General features: G+C 37.9%; 1 protein-coding gene across 2 annotated transcripts in view; it reads left to right on the top strand.

Annotated features, from left to right (window-relative positions):
• Positions 1-26040, top strand: part of LOC133614533 (cell adhesion molecule DSCAM-like) — a 299360-nt gene that overhangs the window by 234243 nt on the left and 39077 nt on the right. For both annotated transcript variants that reach the window (XM_072914993.1, XM_072914992.1), the window contains exons 13-16: positions 24254-24450; positions 24551-24647; positions 24969-25097; positions 25180-25347. In XM_072914993.1, coding sequence (XP_072771094.1) covers positions 24254-24450; positions 24551-24647; positions 24969-25097; positions 25180-25347 — 591 coding nt within the window. The remainder of the gene's footprint in view (positions 1-24253; positions 24451-24550; positions 24648-24968; positions 25098-25179; positions 25348-26040) is intronic.

Below are 26040 nucleotides of genomic sequence, written 5' to 3'. Positions count from 1 at the left end.
ATTGTTTTATGTTACACAGACTATACATTATTATTTTTTTCTTCATTTTTTCATTTATTCATTTATTTCAGGTAATGCCATAAAAAAGTACAAGGTAGACAACACATAATGATATAAATTAATATAAAGCAAAAGGTAATGTACAGTATGTAAGCATGATGATCCAGTTTTGCCTGTCTATGAAATTGTTATAAGTACACCTCTGCATGACAGTGTATCCTTAACATTAAAGAAAACAAAACATTTAAAAGAAAGAGATATAGATTGTCATGTTCAAACACTGATGACATCTATTAAACAAGACAAGAAGCAAGAAATTAAACAGAGACAGAATTCAATTTAGCTCAATTGAGGAGAAACGCGTAGGCACTGTACCCTTGCACAGTGTCGTCCAACGCTCTGACGAAAGATTGTACACCTCCTCTTCTATTTGGACTTTCCCTGATTACATGGCAACAGCTGTTTCTAAGGGAGGGGGGTCGTAAACAGCCATTGCCTTTGGTTACAAAACAGTTCAAAGAAAAGGTCCCTGGAGGGGGGTCAAGCCCTGCCTGTGTGGTATCATCCAAAACTAATGTAAAATATTCAAACAACAGAAGAGTAAGTTTATTACATTTTAACAGACGTGTAGATAGAACATGTTCAAATGGAAAAAAACAGATATTGACAGTAAATGAACAACTGGATTAATAATAATTTTTTACAGCTTGTCCCTTATAATTTTGACAAAATAATAGAATGGGTAATGACACATGTTACTGCATACGTCAGCAGACAAATTAGGAGCCATTGTTTGTTTACTTACTACAAAAAGACAAGTTATCTAGAATGTTCACTATTGTATTTAAGGACAAAATTGTTCTTGGATTTCAATAAGAAACATATGTTTAATGTACCGTACGATTTTTTGTTAAAATAAAGCCAATAATGCAGTTTTTTAGTGGTCAAACTTATTTAGAAAAGTACCGAAAAGTATCAAAAAGTATCGAAATACATTTTGGTACTGGTACCGGTACTAAAATATTGGTATCGGGACAACCCTAATACAACTTATATATAACTAAATATTAAAAGTATTGATATTTTGATTTAAAAATTGATGTTAGAGCATAAAGATCTGGTATTGGCAGTATCACTACCAGAGAGTCCTATCAAAAATGTCCAAAAAATGTAGACCTATATGCATTTTCTTACTGGAAATTAGGGTGTCCGCTTCACATTTTACGAGCAAACACTCACCACTAAAATATTTTTCTATGTTTGTTGCTATTTTTGACCGTTTGCCTGCTGATTTGTGAGTGTGAGCCAGTTAAAAGCAAGGCAAACAAACAAATGAAGCAACACGTCTTGCCTTCGCTCGCACTTGATAACGATTTAATTCCACAATTGCATCTGATAGGATGTGAAATATGAGCCTTATTGCGCCCCGCGGCACTGCAGGGATAATAATCTGTGTGGAGAGAGAAATATTTGAGGACTAACACCGCCTGGCATGTTATGGATATTCATGTGTCAGTGTACTGTAATGAAGCTTTCCGAGTGGCCCGAGACGCTTTGTGGTCCCAGCTGCAGGCGCTGGCGCAAACACGACTTTTCATAGGTCGCTTTTCATGACTACAGAAGCTGGTTGCTATGCGGCGGGCCTCTGATCCTGTTTCTTTCCACGTTCTACCACCCGCTGAACAAACACTGGCGGCGTTGTGATTCCACCGAGTCTTCTATGTCACTGTACAGTGTGAGAGCTCCCATTATTGCTCTACTAAGTTGTGGAAGTCGCTTCCTAGCAGTCCCATGGCACAGGAGCCAAGCGTGCAGGTTTTAACAAGGTTTAAATAATAATGCTTCAACAAAAGTTTTTCTCTCCAGTAGAACGTGACCTTTCAGTCACGTCCGTATCCTCTCTCTCCTCCTGCTCCCAGCCGCTTAATGTTAGACAACAGATGATTAGATTACCACGTACCACCTGTGAAATGTAATCACCTGCCAGCTGTGTCTCGCCGTCAGCACTGCCACGCCACCGTCTGATGGTGCTCTGTCGTCAGCACCATGGACAGAGGCGGTGACCTTTGCTCCTGCAGGCAGCGCTGGCAACATCTCCCTCCACATAAGTATTGTCTATTAGTTATCAATTTAGGAGTATTGCAATTAGAGGTGTCCCGTTCCGATAATGATATTGGATATTGGTCCGATATCAGCAAAAAAACAACAAGTATTGGATTATATCGGTTTGCATGTAAAATCTCCAATGCAGTATAAACCAGAGGTGTCAAACGTATGGCCCGGGGGCCGTATCAGGCCCGCAAACAGGTTTTATCCGGCTCGCGGGATGAGTTTGAAATATTTGAATGAAAGAAACAGCTGTTCTAAATGTGTCCACTGGATGTCAAAATAGCAATTCTTTTTATCTTTGTATAGATGATGCTACATATGTACAAAATAAACCACATGATGTTAGTGCACCAGTCGAGGAAAATGAGCAAACTAAATAAAATAATTAACTTAGAATTTCATGGCTGCAACACGTGCCAAAGTAGTTGAGAAAGGGCATGTTCACCACTGTGTTACATGGCCTTTCCTTTTAACAACACTCAGTAAACGTTTGGGAATTGAGGAGACACATTTTTTAAGCTTCTCAGGTGGAATTCTTTCCCATTCTTGCTTGATGTACAGCTTAAATTGTTCAACAGTCCGGGGGTCTCCGTTGTGGTATTTTAGGCTTCATAATGCGCCACACATTTTCAATGAGAGACAGGTCTGGACTACAGGCAGGCCAGTCTAGTACCCGCACTCTTTTACTATGAAGCCACGTTGATGTAGCTTGGCATTGTCTTGCTGAAATAAGCAGGGGCGTCCATGGTAACGTTGCTTGGATGGCAACATATGTTGCTCCAAAACCTGTATGTACCTTTCAGCATTAATGGCGCCTTCACAGATGTGTAAGTTACCCATGTCTTGGCCACTAATACACCCCCATACCATCACAGATGCTGGCTTTTCAACTTTGTGCCTATAACAATCCGGATGGTTCTTTTCCTCTTTGGTCCGGAGGACACAAAGTCCACAGTTTCCAAAAACAATTTCAAATGTGGACTCGTCAGACCACAGAACACTTTTCCACTTTGTATCAGTATATCTTAGATGAGCTCAGGCCAAGCGAAGCCGACGATGTTTCTGGGTGTTGATAAACGGTTTTTGCCTTGCATAGGAAAGTTTTAACTTGCACTTACAGATGTAGCGACCAACTGTAGTTACTGACAGTGGGTTTCTGAAGTGTTCCTGAGCCCATGTGGTGATATCCTTTACACACTAATGTCACTTGTTGATGCAGTACAGCCTGAGAGATCGAAGGTCACGGGCTTAGCTGCTTACGTGCAGTGATTTCTCCAGATTCTCTGAACCCTTTGATGATATTACGGACCGTAGATGGTGAAATCCCTAAATTCCTTGCAATAGCTGGTTGAGAAAGATTTTTCTTAAACTGTTCAACAATTTTCTCACGCATTTGTTGATAAAGTGATGACCCTCGCCCCATCCTTGTTTGTGAATGACTGAGCATTTCATGGAATCTACTTTTATACCCAGTCATGGCACCCACCTGTTCCCAATTTGCCTGTTCACCTGTGGGATGTTCCAAATAAGTGTTTGATGAGCATTCCTCAACTTTATCAGTATTTATTGCCACCTTTCCCAACTTCTTTGTCACGTGTTGCTGGCATCAAATTCTAAAGTTAATGATTATTTGCAAAAAAAATAAATTGTTATCAGTTTGAACATCAAATATGTTGTCTTTGTAGCATATTCAACTGAATATGGGTTGAAAAGGATTTGCAAATCATTGTATTCCGTTTATATTTACATCTAACACAATTTCCCAACCCATATGGAAACGGGGTTTGTACAAATGAGTTTTAAGATGGGACTTAAATGCTTCTACTGAGGTAGCATCTCTAACTGTTACCGGGAGGGCATTCCAGAGTACTGAAGCCTGAATATAAAACGCCCTATAGCCCGTAGACTACCAGAGAACCGCCATTACATGTTATGTAGACCACAAGGAAGTGTTTTAGTTGTAGAAAAAACATCATAATATGACCCTAATAGTGCGCCTTTTGTATGAAAATTGACCCGAATATACCCGCCCATCAGCAGTGCGCCTTATAATCTGGTGCGCCCTTTGGTGTGAGAAAATGTCAAATGTACCTGGACTTCGCTTGCCGTCTCTTAATCCTGGGGTCACGACCAACACTACCTTGACACACATAGGCCAATAAAACATGAGCTGCAGGCAGCACTGTGGACACCATATGTCTCAGTAGAAGCTTGAGTTTTCTCCCACCGTTTGTGTTTACAGCTTGTGTGTGTACGCATCTCTACCTCGTTTAAATCCGTCAATGCATCAGTTAGAGACTGACATGTGCTTAGGGGCAGAACATGGTGTGTGTTTATCTGCTGTTTGTTTTTCCCTCTCTACACTTACAGCAATGGGGGGTGTGGGGGGATTAAAAATATAAATAAGACATTATTTCATGTTTTGCTCTCGTTCCATAGCTGGCAGATGTTCAAAGAGGAGGAAAACAAGCAACCGTCCTCATTTGGGTTTTTATTGACAATGGCAAGACTAACAAAGTGTGTTGGTTTTTTTTTTATTACTTCAATGAACACACAAGTGATGCGCGTATCCTGAGGTTAAAAACGAGACAAAGCTGTAAAAAAAAGGAATAAATGCAAAGGTTGAGGCAGGCTGAATGCATAAAGATGAGGAGGAAGTAAGCATGTTAGGATTATTGCTTCATCTCCTTTGAACTCGACACCATGAACATTTCATGTGTTTCTCTCCGACACGCATGTCGCGTGTGTATTAACACCAACATCCAAGCATGCCTTTGTCGGCACGTATAGAACATTTGCACAAAAAAAACATCTTTTGGCAGCGTGTGGCCTTCTTCTTCGTCAACTTGGCAGTGAACTCGGACGTCAAGGCTTCGGAATTTAGATGGCAAATATGAAATAGCCCCCCCCACCCACCGTTAAGAAGCAATAACATTTAGAGACGGGGCGAGGAGACTCTTTTAATAGGACTTACTTAAAATTCATAGTTGCCATGCAAAATAAATCAGCAATTTTCTGCAAGGGGGCGGTGAGATGGGAGATGATGGCAGGGGCGGAGGGGGGAGGTGGAGGGAGGGGCTGCCTGTGAATAAGAGATGAGCTTTAAACGTCGGCAGTCTGACACATTCCATCATCTGGGGGAGAGCAGGCACACACACACACGCGCATACACACACAAACACACAATGCATCATCTTCAAAGACAGAGCCAATTAAAAAAACAAGAGTTTCATTTATATGTATTAACTTTAACGTCTTTATTATTTCATATTTACAGTTTAAAATAAACCTTCACAGAACACACAGTAGACATTTTGTTTTCCATCAGTCATTGATTGATTGTTGGGGAAATTCAGATTTTTGCCTAAAAAAAACCCTAAAATAGTTGATATTGCATTTTTTTAAATATTCTGTTATAAAGAGAATATATGTAAAAAAATAATCAAAAACATACATCATTCAAAATCACGTTTAACCATGACTGAGCACCGCAAAAATGAGATCCACTGTAGAATGGGTTAGCACAATCATATCACAATTGTATTGGTGCCAACATTTATATAAATATAAAGACAAATAAATAGATTATTTAAGTATGAAATGATGATCTAATATTGTGATAATATTTTAAACCATACATATAAAACACACCAATATTATTAAGTAATATTAAGTATTTCTTTTATGACCAAATATTTAATTTCATTACCAATTTATATATTTTTTGGAAAATTATTTTTGAAATCAATATTTTGTATTATTTAATTATATTTATTTGTATTTCATGAATTTTGGGACAATTATTTAACAACTTTTAAAAATATATATATTTTATGTTTGTTATAGGATATACACATGTGGTGTAACACTCAGCAGAAATAAAATAAGGGCTATCCATAAAAATAGTAAAAACACATTAATAAAAACGTGAAAAATGTCGAGCTTAGCTTGTGTTAAACGCCAGCACAAAGAAGTCAGTTTTAGTTAGGATTTAAAAAATCTGTTTAAGTACTGGCTTACATTTTTTTTTTTAAACTTGGACACAAAAAAAATCTTCATAGATAGGATGTTTTATTCAAGCCATGCTGAGCTCATATTTGTGACAATTTAGTTGAATTTTACACAAAAAAAGACAACAATTTGAATTTAAACTTTAGTTCAGGGGTCCCCAAACTTTTTGACTTGTGGGCCGCATAGGGTTAAAACAATTTGACCGGGGGCCGGGCTGTATATATATATATATATATATATATATATATATATATATATATATATATATATATATATATATATATATATATATATTCCTCGCGCACTAATTGATTGAAAGAGTGCGCACCTGATGTCCCGTTATCGATGGAAAAATGCATCTTTAGACAATATGATTTGGCTGAGCGACTAGGAGACACCGAGAGTAACAAGCGGTCAAAAATGGATTAGAAAGGACAGATTTAAAAAATAAATAAATAAATAAAAAATTATATATATATATATATATATATATATATATATATATATATATATATATAAATATATATATATATATATATATATATATATATATATATATATATAAATATATATATATATATATATGTATATATATATATATATATATATATATATATATATATATATATATATATATATATATATATATATATATATATATATTTTTTTTTTTTTTTTTTTTTTTTTTTTATATCTTAGGCTGGATTTTGGACGCTGGCGGGCCGGATCCGTCCCGCAGGCCGTAGTTTGGGGACCCCTGCTTTAGTTCCTTACTAATAATGTACCCTAATCACTAAAACGTCAGGCCAAAGTTTCAGTTCCACTCTCAGCCATGCTTTAGCTTGAAATTGATAAACAGCATTTTTGTTGCCTGCGTTACCCCACTACAATTGTTTTCATGGCAATAAATCCCACTGTTGTCACACCTCTCTTTAGTAATCGCTAATGAACTATTTGTAATAATTGTGCAACTTAACTCATTATTAAACTACTTTCAGTCTCCTAATTTAGTATTGCTCGCTTGGTGTTGTTTGCAAATGCTCGCAGAATAAGAAATAGAACTCAATACATGTGTCATGATCCGTGGTCTGATCATGTTTTTGTTATTTTCTGTTAGTTTTGGACTCTTTTAGTTCCTGTTTGTAACACTTCTGAGTTTGGTTTGGTTGCCATGGCAGCTTATTGTTTTCACCTGCCTCTGGTGTTCGGGACGCTCACCTGTGCCTAATCCAGTGGTTCTTAACTTTGTTGGAGGTACCGAACCCCACCAGTTTCATATGCGCATTCACCGAACCCTTCTTTAGTGAAAAATAAAATGTTTTTTTTTTTTTTTCAAATTCAAGACAAAGTTATATGTTTTTGGTAACACTTTAGTATGGGGAACATATTCTAAGTAACAAAGACTTCATTTAAAGTTTTTTGGACACTAGGGGAACATATTCTAAGTAACAAAGACTTAATTTTGAGTTATTTGGTTAGGGTTAGTGTCAGAAAAATTGTATGTAAATTATCAAAAAACTTTCCGTTCCCTGAGTTCCCAATGAACAGACAAGGGGCTGTCTTTGTTGCACCAAGCAAAGGCTTGGAAAATTCCATTGTGTACGATGGGAGGAGACGGGAGTGGGGTTATCTATTGTCATCGAAGACCTGCCCAAGCTGAATCCAGGACTAGCCCAAGCCCGAGGCATCTTTTTATTTTGTGTTAATGTGACCGAAAACAATGACTGTTTACATACTCCCCATTCCTTTAGAAACAGATGTTGTTATGTAAACAGGGAAAGTCCAAATAAAAAGAGGTGGCGTACAATTTTTCGCCAGAGCGTGAGTGACACTGTAAGAGGTTACAGGTCGACGGCGTCTCTCCTCAATTGAGTCCTAATTTGAATTCTGCCTCTGTTTGATTCTTTGCTTCTTGTCTTGTTTAATAGATGTCATCAGTGTTTGAACCTGACTGTTAGGGTTAGAGGGTTAGGGTTATAATAAGGCCATGCAGAATAAGGCATTAATAAGTACTAGTTAAGAGCCAATATGTTACTAATTTGCATGTTAATAAGCAACTAATTAATGGTGAATATGTTCCCCATACTAAAGTGTTACCATGTTTTTTTACTGGTGCACAAAATGAACCGTGCATGAACATCACCTTGTTCAAAGACCAACACAGTGCATCAACTCACAACAAATTACACGCCTGCAAATCAGTGTGACTTCTGCTGTTGCCGTATCCGTAATACGCCGATAGGGAAAAGTTTTTATTTACACAATGAGTCGGGTGTGTCTTGACCTCCGCCGAACCCCTGAGCCCGACTCACCGAACCCCTAGGGTTCCATCGAACCCAGGTTAAGATCCACTGGCCTAATCAGAGGCACTATTTAAGCCTGCTTTTGCCAGTCAGTCGGCCAGGCGTCATTGCTCGTTTTCATGTCCGATTCCAAGTTTATGCTCGTTGTTCGATTCATGCCGTGTCCACGTACGTGTTAGTTGTTTCATGCCACAGTTTGATACAGTTTCTCCATGTCCATAGTTCTTGCTAAGTGTTAGCGTCTATGTTTCCTGCGTTAAGTTTTTAGTTGTTTTTTAGCCTCTCGTGTGAACGGCACACTTTCCTTTTGTTTTGGGTCCTATCTTTTCTGATGTGTGGGATTAATTGATTATTAAATATGTTCCTACCTTCAAGTCCTGTCCGGAATAATCTGTTTGCATCCTGGGAGAACAAACCTCGCAGTAAGCTGCGACCCCCCCGTTATGACAAGGTGTCAGTACAGCTTAAACTTACTAATGCGCTGCCATATTGCACTTATAACTCGTTAATATGTACCAAACTGGTAGTTTATTTCGTTATTTTCATTTTTCATTTAATTATTTTGATTCTGTTACTAGGAATGTCCCGATACAACTTTTTCACTTCCGATACGATACCGATATTGTAGCCTTGAGTATTGGCCGATACCGATATCAATACGATACGATATAGCAGTGGTTCTCAACCTTTTTTCAATGATGTACCCCCTGTGAAATTTTTTTTAATTCAAGTACCCCCTAATCAGAGCAAAGCATCTTTGGTTGAAAAAAAGAGATCAAGAAGTAAAATACATCACTATGTCATCAGTTTCTGATTTATTAAATTGTATAACAGTGCAAAATATTGCTCATTTGTAGTGGTCTTTCTTGAACCATTTGGAAAGAGATTTTTACACATAGAAGTAATCATCAACTTAAAGTGCCCTCTTTTGGGATTGTAATAGAGATCCATCTGGATTCATGAACTTAATTCTAAACATTTCTTCACAAAAAAAAGAAATCTTTAACATCAATATTTATGGAACATGTCCACAAAAATTCTAGCAGTCAACACTTAATATTGCATTGTTGCATTGTAATCAGGGGCGCCGCTAGGGATTTTGGGCCCCATGAAAATAATCTTTACAGGGCCCCCAACACAGTGTCATTATTTTTTCTGTATTATAATTTCATCATCATTAGGGGCCTCTCTGGGCCCCCCTCCATCATGGGCCTCTAGAATCCGTCTCCTTTACCCCCCCTTTTCGGCGCCCCTGATTGTAATGAATGGAATAGCCTAGTTGATTTGATGTTCGGTTTATGAACTTACATTCATATTTTGTTTAAGTATTATTCAATAAATATATTTATAAAGGATTTTTGAATTGTTGCTATTTTTAGAATATTTTAAAAAAAAATCTCACGTACCTCTTGGTATACCTTCAAGTACCCCCAGGGGTACGCGTACCCCCATTTGAGAACCACTGCGATATAGGCACGAATCATGCATATATTTATTCCTTATTTTGTTGTGTGGAATGTTAGAAAAGGCTTGATAAAGTGATGTTACTGTTACTGATGTTGTAGTGTTAAAACAGAAAACAATAGTCACAAGAGTAGGTATAGAAAAAACTGACCCATTTATTATTATTAACCAATTGGTTACATAAATTTTAACCTTCAACATAAGAGTATTACCTCAACAAATCCAATAAAAACTAAATGTTATATTTAAAGTGCAAAATAACCACTAATACCAACAAAATTATACAATTGAATAGAATAAATTAAAAATAAATTAGAAGACCCTGAAAAATAACCTAAATAAATCCAATAAAAAAAATAAAAACAAGTTTTAAAGTGCAAACAATTCAAGTTCACTTCAGTTACTTTTTAACCTCTTCGTGCATCTGGGGTATAGTTTTGTCTACAATGTAGTGGCGGCTAGGAATAATGTAGCGAGGTTCGAGGTGCTCCATTAAGCGTTTAAACCCGACATTACTCACCACCGACAGGGGCTGGTCATCAAGCACAATAAACTGGGCTATCTTTTCTGTTATGGCCATTGCCTTTTTGCTGTCCCGTGGTAGTTTGTCACGTCTTGCAAAGCTTTCGGCCAGCGTGGGTTGCTGAAGCGAGCCAGAGGTTTGTTGCTTCGCCTTGCTGCTCTCGCGAGAATCCTCGTGTTCTTTTTTGTGGTGTTTTTTCAAATGTGCGATGAGGTTGCTTGTATTGAACCTTCCCGGTTCTGTCCCTCCACGGGACACTTGCGCCTGACAAATGTTGCATTTAGCGGCAACGTCTTTGTCCGAGATTAGGTTAAAACATACTTGCCAACCCTCCCGGATTTTCCGGGAGACTCCCGAAATTCAGCGCCTCTCCCGAAAACCTCCCGGGACAAATTTTCTCCCGAAAATCTCCCGAAATTCAGGCGGAGCTGGAAGCCACGCCCCCTCCAGCTCCATGTGGACCTGAGTGACGTCAGGTGCGCAACACCACGTAAATCGTTGGCCAACCAAAAAGTAACCCCAGTACGCTATAGCCAACATTCACCAGGAGATGGCAACAGACAAACATAGATCACTATTACATTCCTCCCCTTTTAGAAATGTATAGAAGTTACTCAAAATAAATAAACAACCCAACCAAAAAATGCAGCAGCTCAATTAAAAAACTGTACTTAAGCCACATTCTTTTCTTTTTTTTTTTAGTACTGAACTCTTAACCCTCATTTGTAAAAAATAACATGCTTATTATACAAACAGTATTTGTACACCTTTAACACAGATTTTTATACTGTCTTCAGAGATTCAGTTTTTTTTGGTGGTACTCGAAACCTTTCTGGGTACCTGCGAAAGGGTGTTCAGCATGGTTGGAAAAATAGTGACAGAGAATAGAACAAGGATGGACAATTCAACCCTTAACTCAACAATGAGTAGATGAGTGTTATGTGTGTGTATATGTGTAAATAAATAAACACTGAAATTCAAGTATTTCTTTTATTTATATTTATATATATATATATATATAAAATATATATATATATAATAAAATAAATATATATATAGCTAGAATTCACTGAAAGTCAAGTATTTCTTATATATATATACGTATATATATATATATATATATATATATATATATATATATATATGAAATACTTGACTTGGTGAATTCTAGCTGTAAATATACTCCTCCCCTCTTAGCCCTGCCCCCAACCACGCCCCCGCCCCACCCCGACCACGACCCCCCACCCCCCACCCCCCACCTCCCGAAATCGGAGGTCTCAAGGTTGGCAAGTATGGGTTAAAATACTTCCACACAGCCGACATCACTACACTTTGCTGCAAGCACACGCGTTGTCGTTGTTGTGATCACGTGGGCTGTGCATGCTGGATCAGAGACGCTCTTCTTCCGCGGCCGGCACCAACGTTAATTAAGGGGCATTGCCGCCACCTACTGTGTTGGAGTGTGATCAAACCAGAGTCACCTATTATAGACGTGCTGCAGCGGTAAATGGACAGCTTATATCGGAGCGCTTATATCGGAGTTTTTAGATTCAGTCCGATAAAATCCGATATTCACTTTTTTGGCTAATATCGGACTGATTTCCGATATCAATATCGGATCGGGACATCCCTATCTGTTACTTACCCCTTTGCAAAAGAGTTATGTTCTGCAGCATAATTCAGTTGTTGTTTTTCTCCCACTTTCCCGGACATCTTCTGGAGAGCCCCGCCTCACATGTGCTAAACATTATTATTAAGCTTCAATTCCACGTTTTAAAAGTACTCCTGTTGCTCTGAGCCTCCATTTTTATTCATGCATTTCTGAAAGTGCATGTCTGGTCTTCACATCAAATATGTGTGTCTATTCAAATGTAAGTGCGTGAGACACCAAGGCCGCCCGGCGGTCCTGTCTGCCGCGTATGAATAATCAAAGCGGTCTCTCTCGCTCTCATCATTAAATCATGGCCGTCCTGGTGAGAGCCCGAGGAGGCACGCGGAGAGAGAGCGGGATCATAGTTAGCGCTGCAGGGTTACATGCTCTCTCGCCGCCTTCCATCGTGTAGCGCGGCCGAGATGTGTCATGAGCACGAGTCGCTTCGCTTGCACATTCAGGGGAGACACAGCTGCTCTCTCTCTCTCACACATACACACACATACACACATTTGCACATGCGGTGTCACAATCATGCACATGCAGACACATTTATTCGGGCGGGTGCGGACATTTAGGCACAATGAAGAAGGCCTCTGTCAGTATCTACCACAACTGTCCACATAGTGTAAAGAACATACCGTGTTTCCTCTAATAGAGACCCCCACTCAAATTGCTGCTGATGTTCACCTGAACAAATTGGTGCCACCATTTTCCCATAATGACCCCAGTTCGAGGCCGTATCGTTCATACGCAGACATAAAAGACTGCATGCGAGCTATGTTGCTAACCAAAACAGCAGCACCTACCGAGGCAGTTAAAGGGTGGAGTCCTACTGCATATTTATTTCCCTAATTGTTGCATACTTGCCAACCCTCCCGGATTTTCTGGGAGACTCCCGAAATTCAGCGCCTCTCCCGAAAACCTCCCGGGACAAATTCTCCCCCGAAAATCTCCCGAAATTCAGGCGGAGCTGGAAGCCATGCCCCCTCCAGCTCCATGCGGACCTGAGTGACGTGTCAACAGCCTGTTTTCACGTCCGCTTTCCCACAATATAAACAGGTGCCTGCCCAAACACGTTATAACTGTAGAATGATCGAGGGCGAGTTCTTGGTTTCTTATGTGGGTTTATTGTTAGGCAGTTTCATTAACGTCCTCCTAGCGCGGCAACAACACACAACAACAGCAGTCATATTTTATTCTACCGTAAAGCAGTTCGTCTGCCGTAAACAGCAATGTTGTTGTAATATATTGAGTTGGAGGCAATAACCAGGCGAGGTGATGAAGTACGTCTCTTTACTGTAGACTTCAGAACAGACTCACACACTTGACGTCAGGTGCGCAACACCACGTAAATTGTTGGCCAACCAAAAAGTAACCCCAGTACGCTATAGCCAACATTCACCAGGAGATGTCAACAGACAAACATAGATCACGCTATTACATTCTTACAGAACGGTACTTAACCCAGTACTGAACTCTTAACCCTCATTTGTAAACAATAACATGCTTATTCTACAAACAGTATTTGTACACCTTTAACACAGATTTTTATACTGTCTTCAGAGATTCCGTTTTTTTGGTGGTACTCGAAACCTTTCTGGGTACCTGCGAAAGGGTGTTCAGCATGTTAGAAAAATAGTGACAGAGAATAGAACAAGGATGGACAATTCAACCCTTAACTCAACAATGAGTAGATGAGTGTTATGTGTGTGTATATGTGTAAATAAATGAAGACTGAAATTCAAGTATTTATTTTATATATATATATATATATATATATATATATATATATATATATATATATATATATATATATAATCAAATAAATATATATATAGCTAGAATTCACTGAAAGTCAAGTATTTCTTATATATATATATATATTCATATGAAATACTTGACTTGGTGAATTCTAGCTGTAAATATACTCCTCCCCTCTTAGCCACGCCCCCAACCACGCCCCCGCCCCACCCTGACCACGCCCCCACCCCCCACCCCCACCTCCCGAAATCGGAGGTCTCAAGGTTGGCAAGTATGAATTGTTGTGAGGGGACCAATGGCATTTGGCGCTGTCATAGACTCTGACCACTCCATAATGTTGTGTGTTGTCATGTTTATGTTCCATTTTGTCGGTTCTTGGTGTTTTGCCTAGTGATGGGTAACTTTTAGGTCTGCAGCTATTGATTATCTTAGTTATCTAACTATTGATTACCATGTTTTCCGGACTATAGAGCGCACCGGTATATAAGCCGCGCCCACTACATTTTTGAAGAAAAATATATTTTTCCATACAATGTAAAAAAAAATTCTGTAAAAAAACGGTCATCTACTGGCAGCTACGGCTGCCAAACAAAAAACATAAAATTAAAGTAAAACATTGTAAACCAAATAATGATCAAAAACATATTTACAGAAATTTTCATGAAACGTTTTGCGGAAAAATATCGTAATTTTACAGATTTTTACCAAATTAATAAGATCAACCACCTATGATAAAGTGACGATGCAAATAGTTTTTCCAAATTATTACGATCAAACACCTTTTAATGAAGTGACAATGCTGGCAGTTCCACAGAAAAATTGTCATGTCTGTGTAATCATGTTTTGTTTTAGTCATGTTTTGTTTAGTTATTTGGACTCATTGTGCACTCTTGTTTGTCACCATAGCAACCCATTAGTTTTCACCTGTCACGTCACGCACCTGTTTCACGTTTTGAGTCACGCACCTGTTTTCGTTAATCATGTCTGTAGTATTTAAGTTCATTGTTTTCAGTTTGTCTGTCTGGTGACATCTTGCATTTATGCTCTACACACTCTTCATCCTCTTAGATCATGCTTCATGTCCCATGCCAAAGTAAGTTTTTGTTCCAGGTTTATAGTCGTTTTGGTTTCATAGTTTGTTCTCCGCCATTGTGCGCGCCTTTTGTTTACTTCCCTTTTTTTTGTAGTTATAGTGTTTAAATAAATATGTACTTACATTCCCGTCTCGCCCGAGCCAACTTTCCGTTGCATCCCGGAAAAGCAAACACCCAGGACCTAGTCATGACAAAAATACCATTATTTTACAGATTTTTTCTGAATTGTTCAGATCAACCACCTTTAATAAAGTGACGATGCAAACAGTTCTGCAGAAAAATACCTTTATTCTACAGTTAGATTGTTAATATGGACATAGACTTTTATATAACAAGCTACATATTTAATGAAAGATAATTACTGTAATTTTACATGAATTTGAAAGTAATTTAAGAAAACAGAAAATGCTATGTATAATTAATTTGGTATTTTTCTGTAAAAAAATAGAAATATGCATAGTTTGTCATTACTGGCATATTACTTAAAATAACAGGCGGATTGTTTATTTACAGATAATGTCTTCAATTCTACAGTTTTATAAACTATTTAAAAAAATAGAAAAATTACAGTAAAAATTTTGTGTAAATTAACCATAAAAATAGGATTTTATGGTTAAAATGTCGATTTTAAGCCGCAGATATATACGTTGTTGAATGAGTTATTTATGTTACGTGTAGAGGAGGAGGAGACGGTATGTCGTTTAAACTCTATTTATTTATTTATATATATATATATATATATATATATATATATAAAAAAAAAAAAATATATATATATATATATATATATGTATATATATATATATATATATATATATATATATATATATATATATATATATACCCGAATGCAGCTGAGATAGGCTCCAGCACCCCCCACGACCCCGAAAGGGACAAGCGGTAGAAAAATGGATGGATGGATGGATGGATACATATATATATATATATATATATATATATATATATATATATATATATATATATTAGGGCAGCAAATCTTTGGGTGTCAATATCGATTCTTAGGGTCACGATTCGATTTAAAATTTATTTTTTTCGATTCAACACGATTCTCGATTCAAAAACTATATTTTCCCGATTCAAAAGGATTCTCTATTCATTCAATACATAGGATTTCAGCAGGATCTACCCCAGTCTGCTGACATGCAAGCAGAATAGTAGATTTTTGTAAAAAGCTTTCATAATTGTAAAGGACAATGTTTTATCAACTGATTGCAATAATGTAAATTTGTTTTAACTATTAAATGAACCAAAAATATGACTTATTTTATCTTTGTGAAAATATTGGACACAGGGTGTTGTCAAGCTTATGAGATGCGATGCAAGTGTGACACTATTGTTCTTTTTTTTATTTTTTTTTTATAAATGTCTAATGATAATGTCAATGAGGGATTTTTAATCACTGCTATGTTGAAATTGTAACTAATATTGATACTGTTGTTGATAATATTCATTTTTGTTTCACTACTTTTGGTTTGCTCTGTGTCGTGTTTGTGTCTCCTCTCAATTGCTCTGTTTATTGCAGTTCTGAGTGTTCCTGGGTCAGGTTTGGTTTTGGAATTGGATTGCATTGTTATGGTATTGCTGTGTATTGTTTTGTTGGATTAATTAATTTAGAAAAAGTAAACGGTGGCAGAGGGGTTAGTGCATCTGCCTCACAATACGAAGGTCCTGAGTAGTCTTGGGTTCAATCCCGGGCTCGGGATCTTTCTGTGTGGAGTTTGCATGTTCTCCCCGTGACTGCGTGGGTTCCCTCCGGGTACTCCGGCTTCCTCCCACTTCCAAAGACATGCACCTGGGGATAAGTTGATTGGCAACACTAAATTGGCCCTAGTGTGTGGATGTGAGTGTGAATGTTGTCTGTCTATCTGTGTTGGCCCTGCGATGAGGTGGCGACTTGTCCAGGGTGTACACCGCCTTCCGCCCGATTGTAGCTGAGATAGGCTCCAGCGCCCCCCGCGACCCCAAAGGGAATAAGCGGTAGAAAATGGATGGATGGATGGAAATTAAAAAAAAGGAAAAAAAAATTTAAAAATTTTAAATCTATTTTTTTTAAATGAGAATCGATTCTGAATCGCACAACGTGAGAATCGCGATTTGAATCTGAATCGATTTTTTCCCCACACCCCTAATATATATATATATATATATATATATATATATATATGTATTATTTATATATATATATATATATATATATATATATATATATATATATATATATATATATATATATATATATATATATATATATATATATATATATATATATATATATATATATATATATATATATATATATATATATATAAATAAATAATACATGAAGTGTATGTATTAATCCAAGATGTGTAGGAATTAAATGAGTGTTACCAGGAATGTTGAGCGAGAGGTGCAGAAGTCCAAGGGGGGGAACAAGGCAAGTTCGGGGGCTATAGCGAGGCGTCGAAGGTCTGTGTCAGGGCGAGAGGTCGAGATCCAAGAGGCAGTCAGGGAAGCAGAGGGAACAAGGGGAGACGAGACACACAGCTCGTCACGCGGGAACGGAGGTCTGCTGTTGGAACGACAAGGAGGACACAAGACAATAAACACGACGGGGGAGAAAACATAGAGAGCAGGTTTGCATAGAGTATGATATACGGCTTACTGTACAGGACAGGTAGCTACGTTCTGGCGTGGGGTAGCAGGTTGTGCAGGCTTATGAAGGCAGGTACTCTGATCAGTGACAGGTGCGCTGATTGTTGGCGATTGATTGCAGCTGCTTGCTGCAGCCGGACTGACACGTGCCTGGCGCGCTCCCGAAGATGCGCCCAGCGCAGCGCACAAATGAATGCGCACTTGTGTGCGCTCGGGCCGTGACAATTTACACAGTATGTTTAATGTTTATTAACATACTTTAATTGTTTCCAAATGGTGTCTGTAACGCGGCAGCACAGCGGCTTATCAAACAAAACAGAAGTATTCGTCATGGACCCATTCGTCAAGGCACTACATTGTTACACACTGTGACTGAAATGTAGGAGGGGGTGCGGGGGGGGGTCATTGTTATTGTATTTTTTTTTATTTAAAAAAAAATTTTGGGGGGTGGGTCTCTGTTTTCTCAGTACCTGTATTATGATTTCCCTATCAAATTAATTAATAAATATAAAAATAAATACAAATGATATGCAATTCTCACATTGGTTTAATGATTTCAAGTTATTAATAAAATAGTGGAAGATGGTAAATGTAAAAAAATAAATAAATACATTGGGGGAAAAAAAGAATAGGGCTAATACCTTTTATAAATAAATGGTTTCATCCAAATCAGGAGTTTCTCAATTTTTACCTGAAAGTCATGTGTGGGAAGAAGAATGAAAGAGACATTAACAACAAGTAGTCATTCTGCTGAATCACACACACACACACACACACACACACACACACACACACACACACACACACACACACACACACACACACACACACACACACTGAACGTGTTGATAATGAGCCCGGTGTGTGGTTTCGGCGCACCGCCAGACAGACTCCAGTGTCAGAGCAATGGGAGTTCAGTCAGGAGTCACCTCTTTCTTCCTCGTCGTCTTCGGCAGCCTCTTCGCCGAGAAAAGCCGCACGTTACCGTCGGCTGTCGTCATCAAAGCTGGCTGGCGGAATTGAGACAAGTTACGGGCTGGCTGTGGAGCAGGAAAATACGCTTTTTGTTCTTTGATTGCATTCACAAATAACTGGAACCCGAACACATCCCATCTATAAACCCAAACGCTGCAATGACTAAATACAAGACGATATAAATATATGGAGACGAAAAAACTAAACATAACCAAAGAACATTTGCACTAAAACGTAAAAACGCAAACAACAAATACCGTCAAATGGCCGTGTAGCTAGGCAGAAATAATGGATGTGCCCATAAAAAGCTCAAAAATGCCTATTTTCATCATCTAAAAACTTAAATATACAAAACCCAAAACCAGTGAAGTTGGCACGCTGTTCAAATCGTAAATAAAAACAGAATACAATGATTTGCAAATCATTTTCAACTTATATTCAATTGAATTCACTGCAAATACAAGATACGTAATGTTCGAACTGGTAAACTTTGTTATTTTTTGCAAATATTAGCTCATTTGGAATTTGATGCCTGCAACATGTTTCAAAAAAGCTGGCACAAGTGGCAAAAAAGACTGAGAAAGTTGAGGAATGCTCATCAAACACTTATTTGGAACATCCCACAGGTGACCAGGCTAATTGGGAACAGGTGGGTGCCATGATTGGGTATAAAAGCAGCTTCCATGAAATGCTCAGTCTTTCACAAACAAGGATGGGGCGAGGGTCACCAATTTGTGAACAAATGTGTGAGCAAATTGTCGAACAGTTTAAGAACAACATTTCTCAACGAGCTATTGCAAGGAATTTAGGGATTTCACCATCTACGGTTCGTAATATCATCAAAAGGTTAAGAGAATTTGGAGAAATCACTGCACGTAAGCGATGATTTTACGGACCTTCGATCCCTCATGTGGTGCTGCATCAAAAACCGACATCATTATGTTAAGAATATCACCAAATGGGCTCAGTAACACTTCAGAAAACCACTGCCAGTAATTACATACAGTTTGTCGCTACATCTGTAAGTGCAAGTTAAAACTCTATTATGCAAAGCGAAAGCTATTTGTCAACAACACCCAGAAACGCCGCCGGCTTTGCTGGGCCTGAGCTCATTTGAGATGGACTGATGCAAAGTGGAAAAGTATTCTGTGGTCTGACGAGTAAACATTTCAAATTGTTTTTTGAAACTGTGGACGTCGTGTCCTACGGACCAAAGAGGAAAAGAACCATCCAGACTGTTCTAGGCGCAAAGTTGAAAAGCCAGCATCTGTGATGGTATGGGGGTGTATTAGTGCCCAAGGCATGGGTAACTTACACATTTGTTAAGGCATCATTAATGCTGAAAGGTACATACAGGTTTTGGAGCAACATATGTTGCCATCCAAGCAACATCTTTTTCATGGACGCCCCTGCTTATTTCAGCAAGACAATGCCAAGCCACATTCTGCACGTTACAACAGCGTGGTTTCATAGTAAAAGAGTGCGGGTACTAGACTGGCCTGCCTGTAGTCCAGACCTGTCTCCCATTGAAAATGTGTGGCACAATATGAAGTCTAAAATACCACATAGGAGACCTCGCACTGTTGAACGACTTAAGCTGTACATCAAGCAAGAATGGGAAAGAATTCCACCTGAAAAGCTTCAAAAATTGGTCTCCTCAGTCCCCAAACGTTTACTGAGTGTTGTTAAAAGGAAAGGCCATGTAACACAGTGGTAAAAATGCCCCGGTGCCAACTTTTTTGCAATGTGTTGCTGCCATTAAATTCTAAGTTAATGATTATTTTCAAAAAAAAAATTAAGTTTCTCAGTTCAAACATTAAATATCTTGTCTTTGCAGTCTATTCAATTGAATATAAGTTGACAAAGATTTACAAATCATTATGTACGAATTACACAACGTGCCAACTTCACTGCTTTTGGGTTTTGTAATAATAAAGAATTTGAGGTATACAATATACATTATTGTATTTACAAAATGTGCACTTACACAAAATCAATGCTTGTCAAAACATCTTCCTGCTGTAAAATTTTAAGTGAATTAACATTTGACACAGCACCCTCTGCCGGATTCATACCTGCAGCGCTAATTTCCCCTTGCAAATAGCGCCATCAAACCACTTTCTTTTAAAGATACCATTAAAAATAAATCATTTAAGGCCGATGTGAATAGACAGAAATCTACTTCCTTATATTAATGTGCCAACAACTGCAAATTAGTTCCTTTATTTATGTGATTGTTTGTATTTTTAAACAGGCTTTCCTATAGTAGAACATTAAATATTCTGTTCCAGGGTCAAACTGTCGCCTTTAAGGGTCTTTATCAACTTTACAAGAAAAGTCAATAACGTTTTTGCATTTGCAACAGTAAAACGTGTGCTAAATAAGCTAACCATTTTTCATGTTTAGACGCACAAACCATAAATACCTCATTCTTAATTTAATTAATAAAGTCGTAACGCAAAGGTGAATCGCTTTGCTTTGCACATCAAATTTTCGCAACATTTTTAAGTGTAAAAAGAAGTTAAGCGCACAGCAACTTTCTGAATGGGTATAAGTGACAATGTAAATGGTGACAGGCTTGACTTTCTTTGTTGAGGTTGCCCCTTCTCTTCTAGATAGGGTCGCAGAATATACAAAAAAGAAAACAATTAAAAAAAACCTATAAACAATTTATTCCTATAATGAACAAGTGTTAAAATTAAAGAAATCCCAATCCGATATTGATTTGGAATATCGGTCTGATATTAGCAAAAAAATGTCCAGAATTAGCTTCGATACAAGCAGTCTTGCAGTGCGTTTGCTCGTGCAAATATCTAAATGTCCTCCGATAAACACACAATGTTGGTCTTTTCTTCTATTTTAGTTAAGGCATTTACAAAATATAAACATGATACATAGGCTACTAGGAGCTAGCAGCTACACATCAGCTAAGCACGCATTAGCACACAAGCTCGGCATACCTCATAGGTGTCTTTAATTGAACAATATTTCAGTCTTAAACAGCACGTTTGTCAATATAAACAAGTATCAAAGAATTATAGTTGCATATTACTGTTAAAAAGTATCCAGTAACAAACGTGTCCGCATCATCTGACTTACTGCAACATGAGCTGGATTTAATGTGGCCGCTCCATGTCTTCAAAAGACAACTACCGCTCCACTTCAACTTAAAGACAGAATAAGTCCGTTATAATAAATAGGTTAGTGTTTTTCATACCTACACTGCAAAAAGTCAGTGTTCAAAAACAAGAAAAACAAATACAAAAATGAGGGGTATTTTATTTGAACTAAGCAAAATTATCTGCCAATACAACAAGAAAATTTGGCTTGTCAAGACTTTACAAAACAAGTAAAATGAGCTAACCTCAATGAACCCAAAAATACCTTAAAATAAGTATATTCTCACTAATAACAAGTGCACTTTTCTTGGTTGAAAAAAAAGAGACCTTTTTGCTCAATATGTTGAAAAATATTCTTAAATTAAGTAAATGCTAGTGCCATTATCTTGACATAATGATATGCGCTCGGCATCATGAGTTTTGTTTTCATGCTTGAAGTAAGAAATTATTACTTTAAAAAAGTAGTTATATACTTGTGAGTGTTGATGACACAGCTTTGCATCAGTTGATATTCTAGTTTCAAGCATGTTTCACTCAATATACAAACCCCGTTTCCATATGAGTTGGGAAATTGTGTTAGATGTAAATATAAACGGAATACAATGATTTGCAAATCCTTTTCAACCCATATTCAACTGAATGCACTACAAAGACAAGATATTTGATGTTCAAACTCATAAACTTTATTTATTTTTTGAAAATAATAATTAACTTAGAATTTCATGGCTGCAACACGTGCCAAAGTAGTTGGGAAAGGGCATGTTCACCACTGTTACATCACCTTTTCTTTTAACAACACTCAGTAAACGTTTGGGAACTGAGGAGACACATTTTTAAACTTCTCAGGTGGAATTCTTTCCCATTCTTGTTTGATGTACAGCTTAAGTTGTTCAACAGTCCGGGGGTCTCCGTTGTGGTATTTTAGGCTTCATAATGCGCCACACATTTTCAATGGAAGACAGGTCTGGATTACAGGCAGGCCAGTCTAGTACCCGAACTCTTTTACTATGAAGCCACGTTGATGCAACACGTGGCTTGGCATTGTCTTGCTGAAATAAGCAGGGGCGTCCATGGTAACGTTGCTTGGATAGCAACATATGTTGCTCCAAAACCTGTATGTACCTCTCAGCATTAATGGCGCCTTCACAGATGTGTAAGTTACCCATGTCTTGGGCACTAATACACCCCCATACCATAACAGATGCTGGCTTTTCAACTTTGCGCCTATAACAATCCGGATGGTTCTTTTCCTCTTTGGTCCGGAGGACACGACGTCCACAGTTTCCAAAAACAATTTGAAATGTGGACTCGTCAGACCACAGAACACTTTTCCACTTTGTATCAGTCCATCTTAGATGAGCTCAGGCCCAGCGAAGCCGACGACGTTTCTGAGTGTTGTTGATAAACGGTTTTCGCCTTGCATAGGAGAGTTTTAACTTGCACTTACAGATGTAGCGACCAACTGTAGTTACTGACAGTGGGTTTCTGAAGTGTTCCTGAGCCCATGTGGTGATATCCTTTACACACTGATGTCGCTTGTTGATGCAGAACAGCCTGAGGGATCGAAGGTCACGGGCTTAGCTGTTTACGTGCAGTGATTTTTCCAGATTCTCTGAACCCTTTGATGATATTACGGACCGTAGATGGTGAAATCCCTAAATTCCTTGCAATAGCTGGTTGAGAAAAGTTTTTCTTAAACTGTTCAAAAATGTGCTCACGCATTTGTTGACAAAGTGGTGACCCTCGCCCCATCCGTGTTTGTGAATGACTGAGCATTTCATGGAGTCTACTTTTATACCCAATCATGGCACCCACCTGTTCTCAATTAGTTTGTTCACCTGTGGGATGTTCCAAATAAGTGTTTGATGAGCATTCCTCAACTTTATCAGTATTTATTGCCACCTTTCCCAACTTCTTTGTCTCGTGTTGCTGGCATCAAATTCTAAAGTTAATGATTATTTGCAAAAAAAAAAAAAAAAAAAGTTTATCAGTTTGAACATCAAATATGTTGTCTTTGTAGCATATTCAACTGAATATGGGTTGAAAATGATTTGCAAATCATTGTATTCCGTTTATATTTACATCTAACACAATTTCCCAACTCATATGGAAACGGGGTTTGTAGGTCATCAAATCTCAGCAACAAGCTGTAATATCTTACCGAGATCATTTAGGACCAAAACCCTTAAAACAAGTAAAAGACTCTAACATAAATTCTGCTTAGTGAGAAGAATTATCTTATCAGACAGAAAATAAGCAAATATCACCCTTATTTGAGATATTTAATCTTACTTAGAGTTCAGTTTTTGCAGTGTAAAATTGTATTTTAACATTTCACATTACAAAATAATGAAAATACGTATGACTTATGCTGATATTGTATTAAATTGGTATCAGTATTGGCCAACACTGGAAAAAAGTTGGAAATAAATAAGTTCTCCGGAAAATGTTGAAAATAAAACTCTATTGTGAACACATGAAATTGAATCATTTGATGCCGAACAAGCGTAAAAATAAGTCACCCACTGCAAAACAACACAAATGTCAACGCATAAATGAACGTCCTCTCTCCCTCCTCCACCCAGTCCCGGCCATGATCACGTCGTACCCCAACACCACGCTGGCCACGCAGGGCGAGGAGAAGAGGATGAGCTGCATAGCACACGGCGAGAAGCCCATCATGGTGCGCTGGGAGAAGGAGGAGCGCATCATCAACCCTGAGACCAGCAGATACGTGGTGACCGTCAAGGAAGTGGCCGACGAAGTCGTCTCCACGCTGGTGGTGGGTTCTTTTTTTTGTGACTGTGTCTAAAAAAAAAAAAAGGGTCAAATCTCCTTATAAATTCTGGGAGAATGACAGTAGCAACTCTCCACCTTTGCAGATCATGCCGACTGTACGCGAGGACTCCGGTTTCTTCTCCTGTCACGCCATCAACTCCTTTGGGGAAGATCGAGGAATCATACAGCTGACGGTGCAAGGTAGAAATGTGCTGAGCCATGACTTTATTCACAAGAACGTCTTGTGTTTTTTTAATTTTTTTTATTTTCTACACCCTGCTTTTCTTACTTTACTTTGTTTTGCACATAAAACTACCGTATTTCTCGGAGTATAAGTCGCATCTGCCGAAAATGCATAATAATGAAGGAAAAAAACATATATAAATCGCACTGGAGCCCGGCTAAACTATGAAAAAAACTGCGACTTATAGTCCGAAAAATACGGTACTAGAAAACTTAAGATAACCCGACAAAACGTCCCTTTCTGACGGTCCTCTAAAAATGTCCTTCACTTTACCACAGAGGCTCCAGACCCTCCTGAGGTGGAGATCCGGGAGGTCAAGGACCGGACCATCGCTCTCCGCTGGACCATGGGCTTCGATGGCAACAGCCCCATCACAGGATATGACATAGAGTGCAAGAACAAATCAGGTAGTGATAAAAAAAAAATTAAAAAAAAGAGTTAATCCCAAAGAAACACTTTGTTAATTTGTTTCCCTGGTGTTCTTCGTAGCATCGTGGATGTCAGCACAGGTGACCAAAGACGTGTCGCCGCAGCTCAACCAGGCCACCATCATCGACCTCCACCCTTCTTCCACCTACAACATCCGCATGGTGGCCAAGAACATCATTGGCAACAGTAACCCCAGCAACGAGCTCACCATCACCACCGACGAAGCTGGTTAGTGAGCAAATTATTGGCTCAGTTCTTGACTTAACTACAGAGAGTACCAAGCGTTGACCTAGCAAAATGCCTTAATTTATTTAGTTGCCACAAATAAATTATATATGTATGTATTTTTCTTATGTTTGTCTATTTTAGTTTATTCATATTTTTTCTCATAGGTTTTATTTATACTGTGGAAGATAGGCTCCAGCATCCCCCCGCGTCCCCAAAAGGGACAAGCGGTAGAAAATGGATGGATGATTTTAATTACCCGACTAAGAACATTTTTATTTAATTACAAAAGTCCTATATTTTCTCAAAAAAAAGATGTGTATTTTCATGAAAATACTTTAGATTTTTCAGAGGGAAAAATTGTCTACCTACCAAGGGAAAATAAGTTGTTTGTTTTTTTATTTAAAAAATATAGTCTGTTTTTTAAAGAAAAAATATGATTTTGTTTTGTTCAGAATTTTTTATAGGTATATATACAAGTTTGATTCACATTTTCATGAAAATGTATTTATAATTTTTTTTTTTTAAATATTTGTATGTCTTATTTTTCCGGGAAAAAATACTTGTCTTTTTAGAAAAAAGTTGGATGTTTTTGAGAAGAGACGTGCACATTTAATGGGAAAAAAAAAAAAAAAATATATATATATATATATATATATATATATATATATATATATATATATATATATATATATA

Source organism: Nerophis lumbriciformis, linkage group LG17 (genome assembly GCF_033978685.3).
Source record: "Nerophis lumbriciformis linkage group LG17, RoL_Nlum_v2.1, whole genome shotgun sequence".
NCBI lineage: Eukaryota > Metazoa > Chordata > Actinopteri > Syngnathiformes > Syngnathidae > Nerophis > Nerophis lumbriciformis.
Note: the sequence above shows the minus strand (reverse complement) of the source record. Positions and strands in the feature narration are given on the sequence as shown.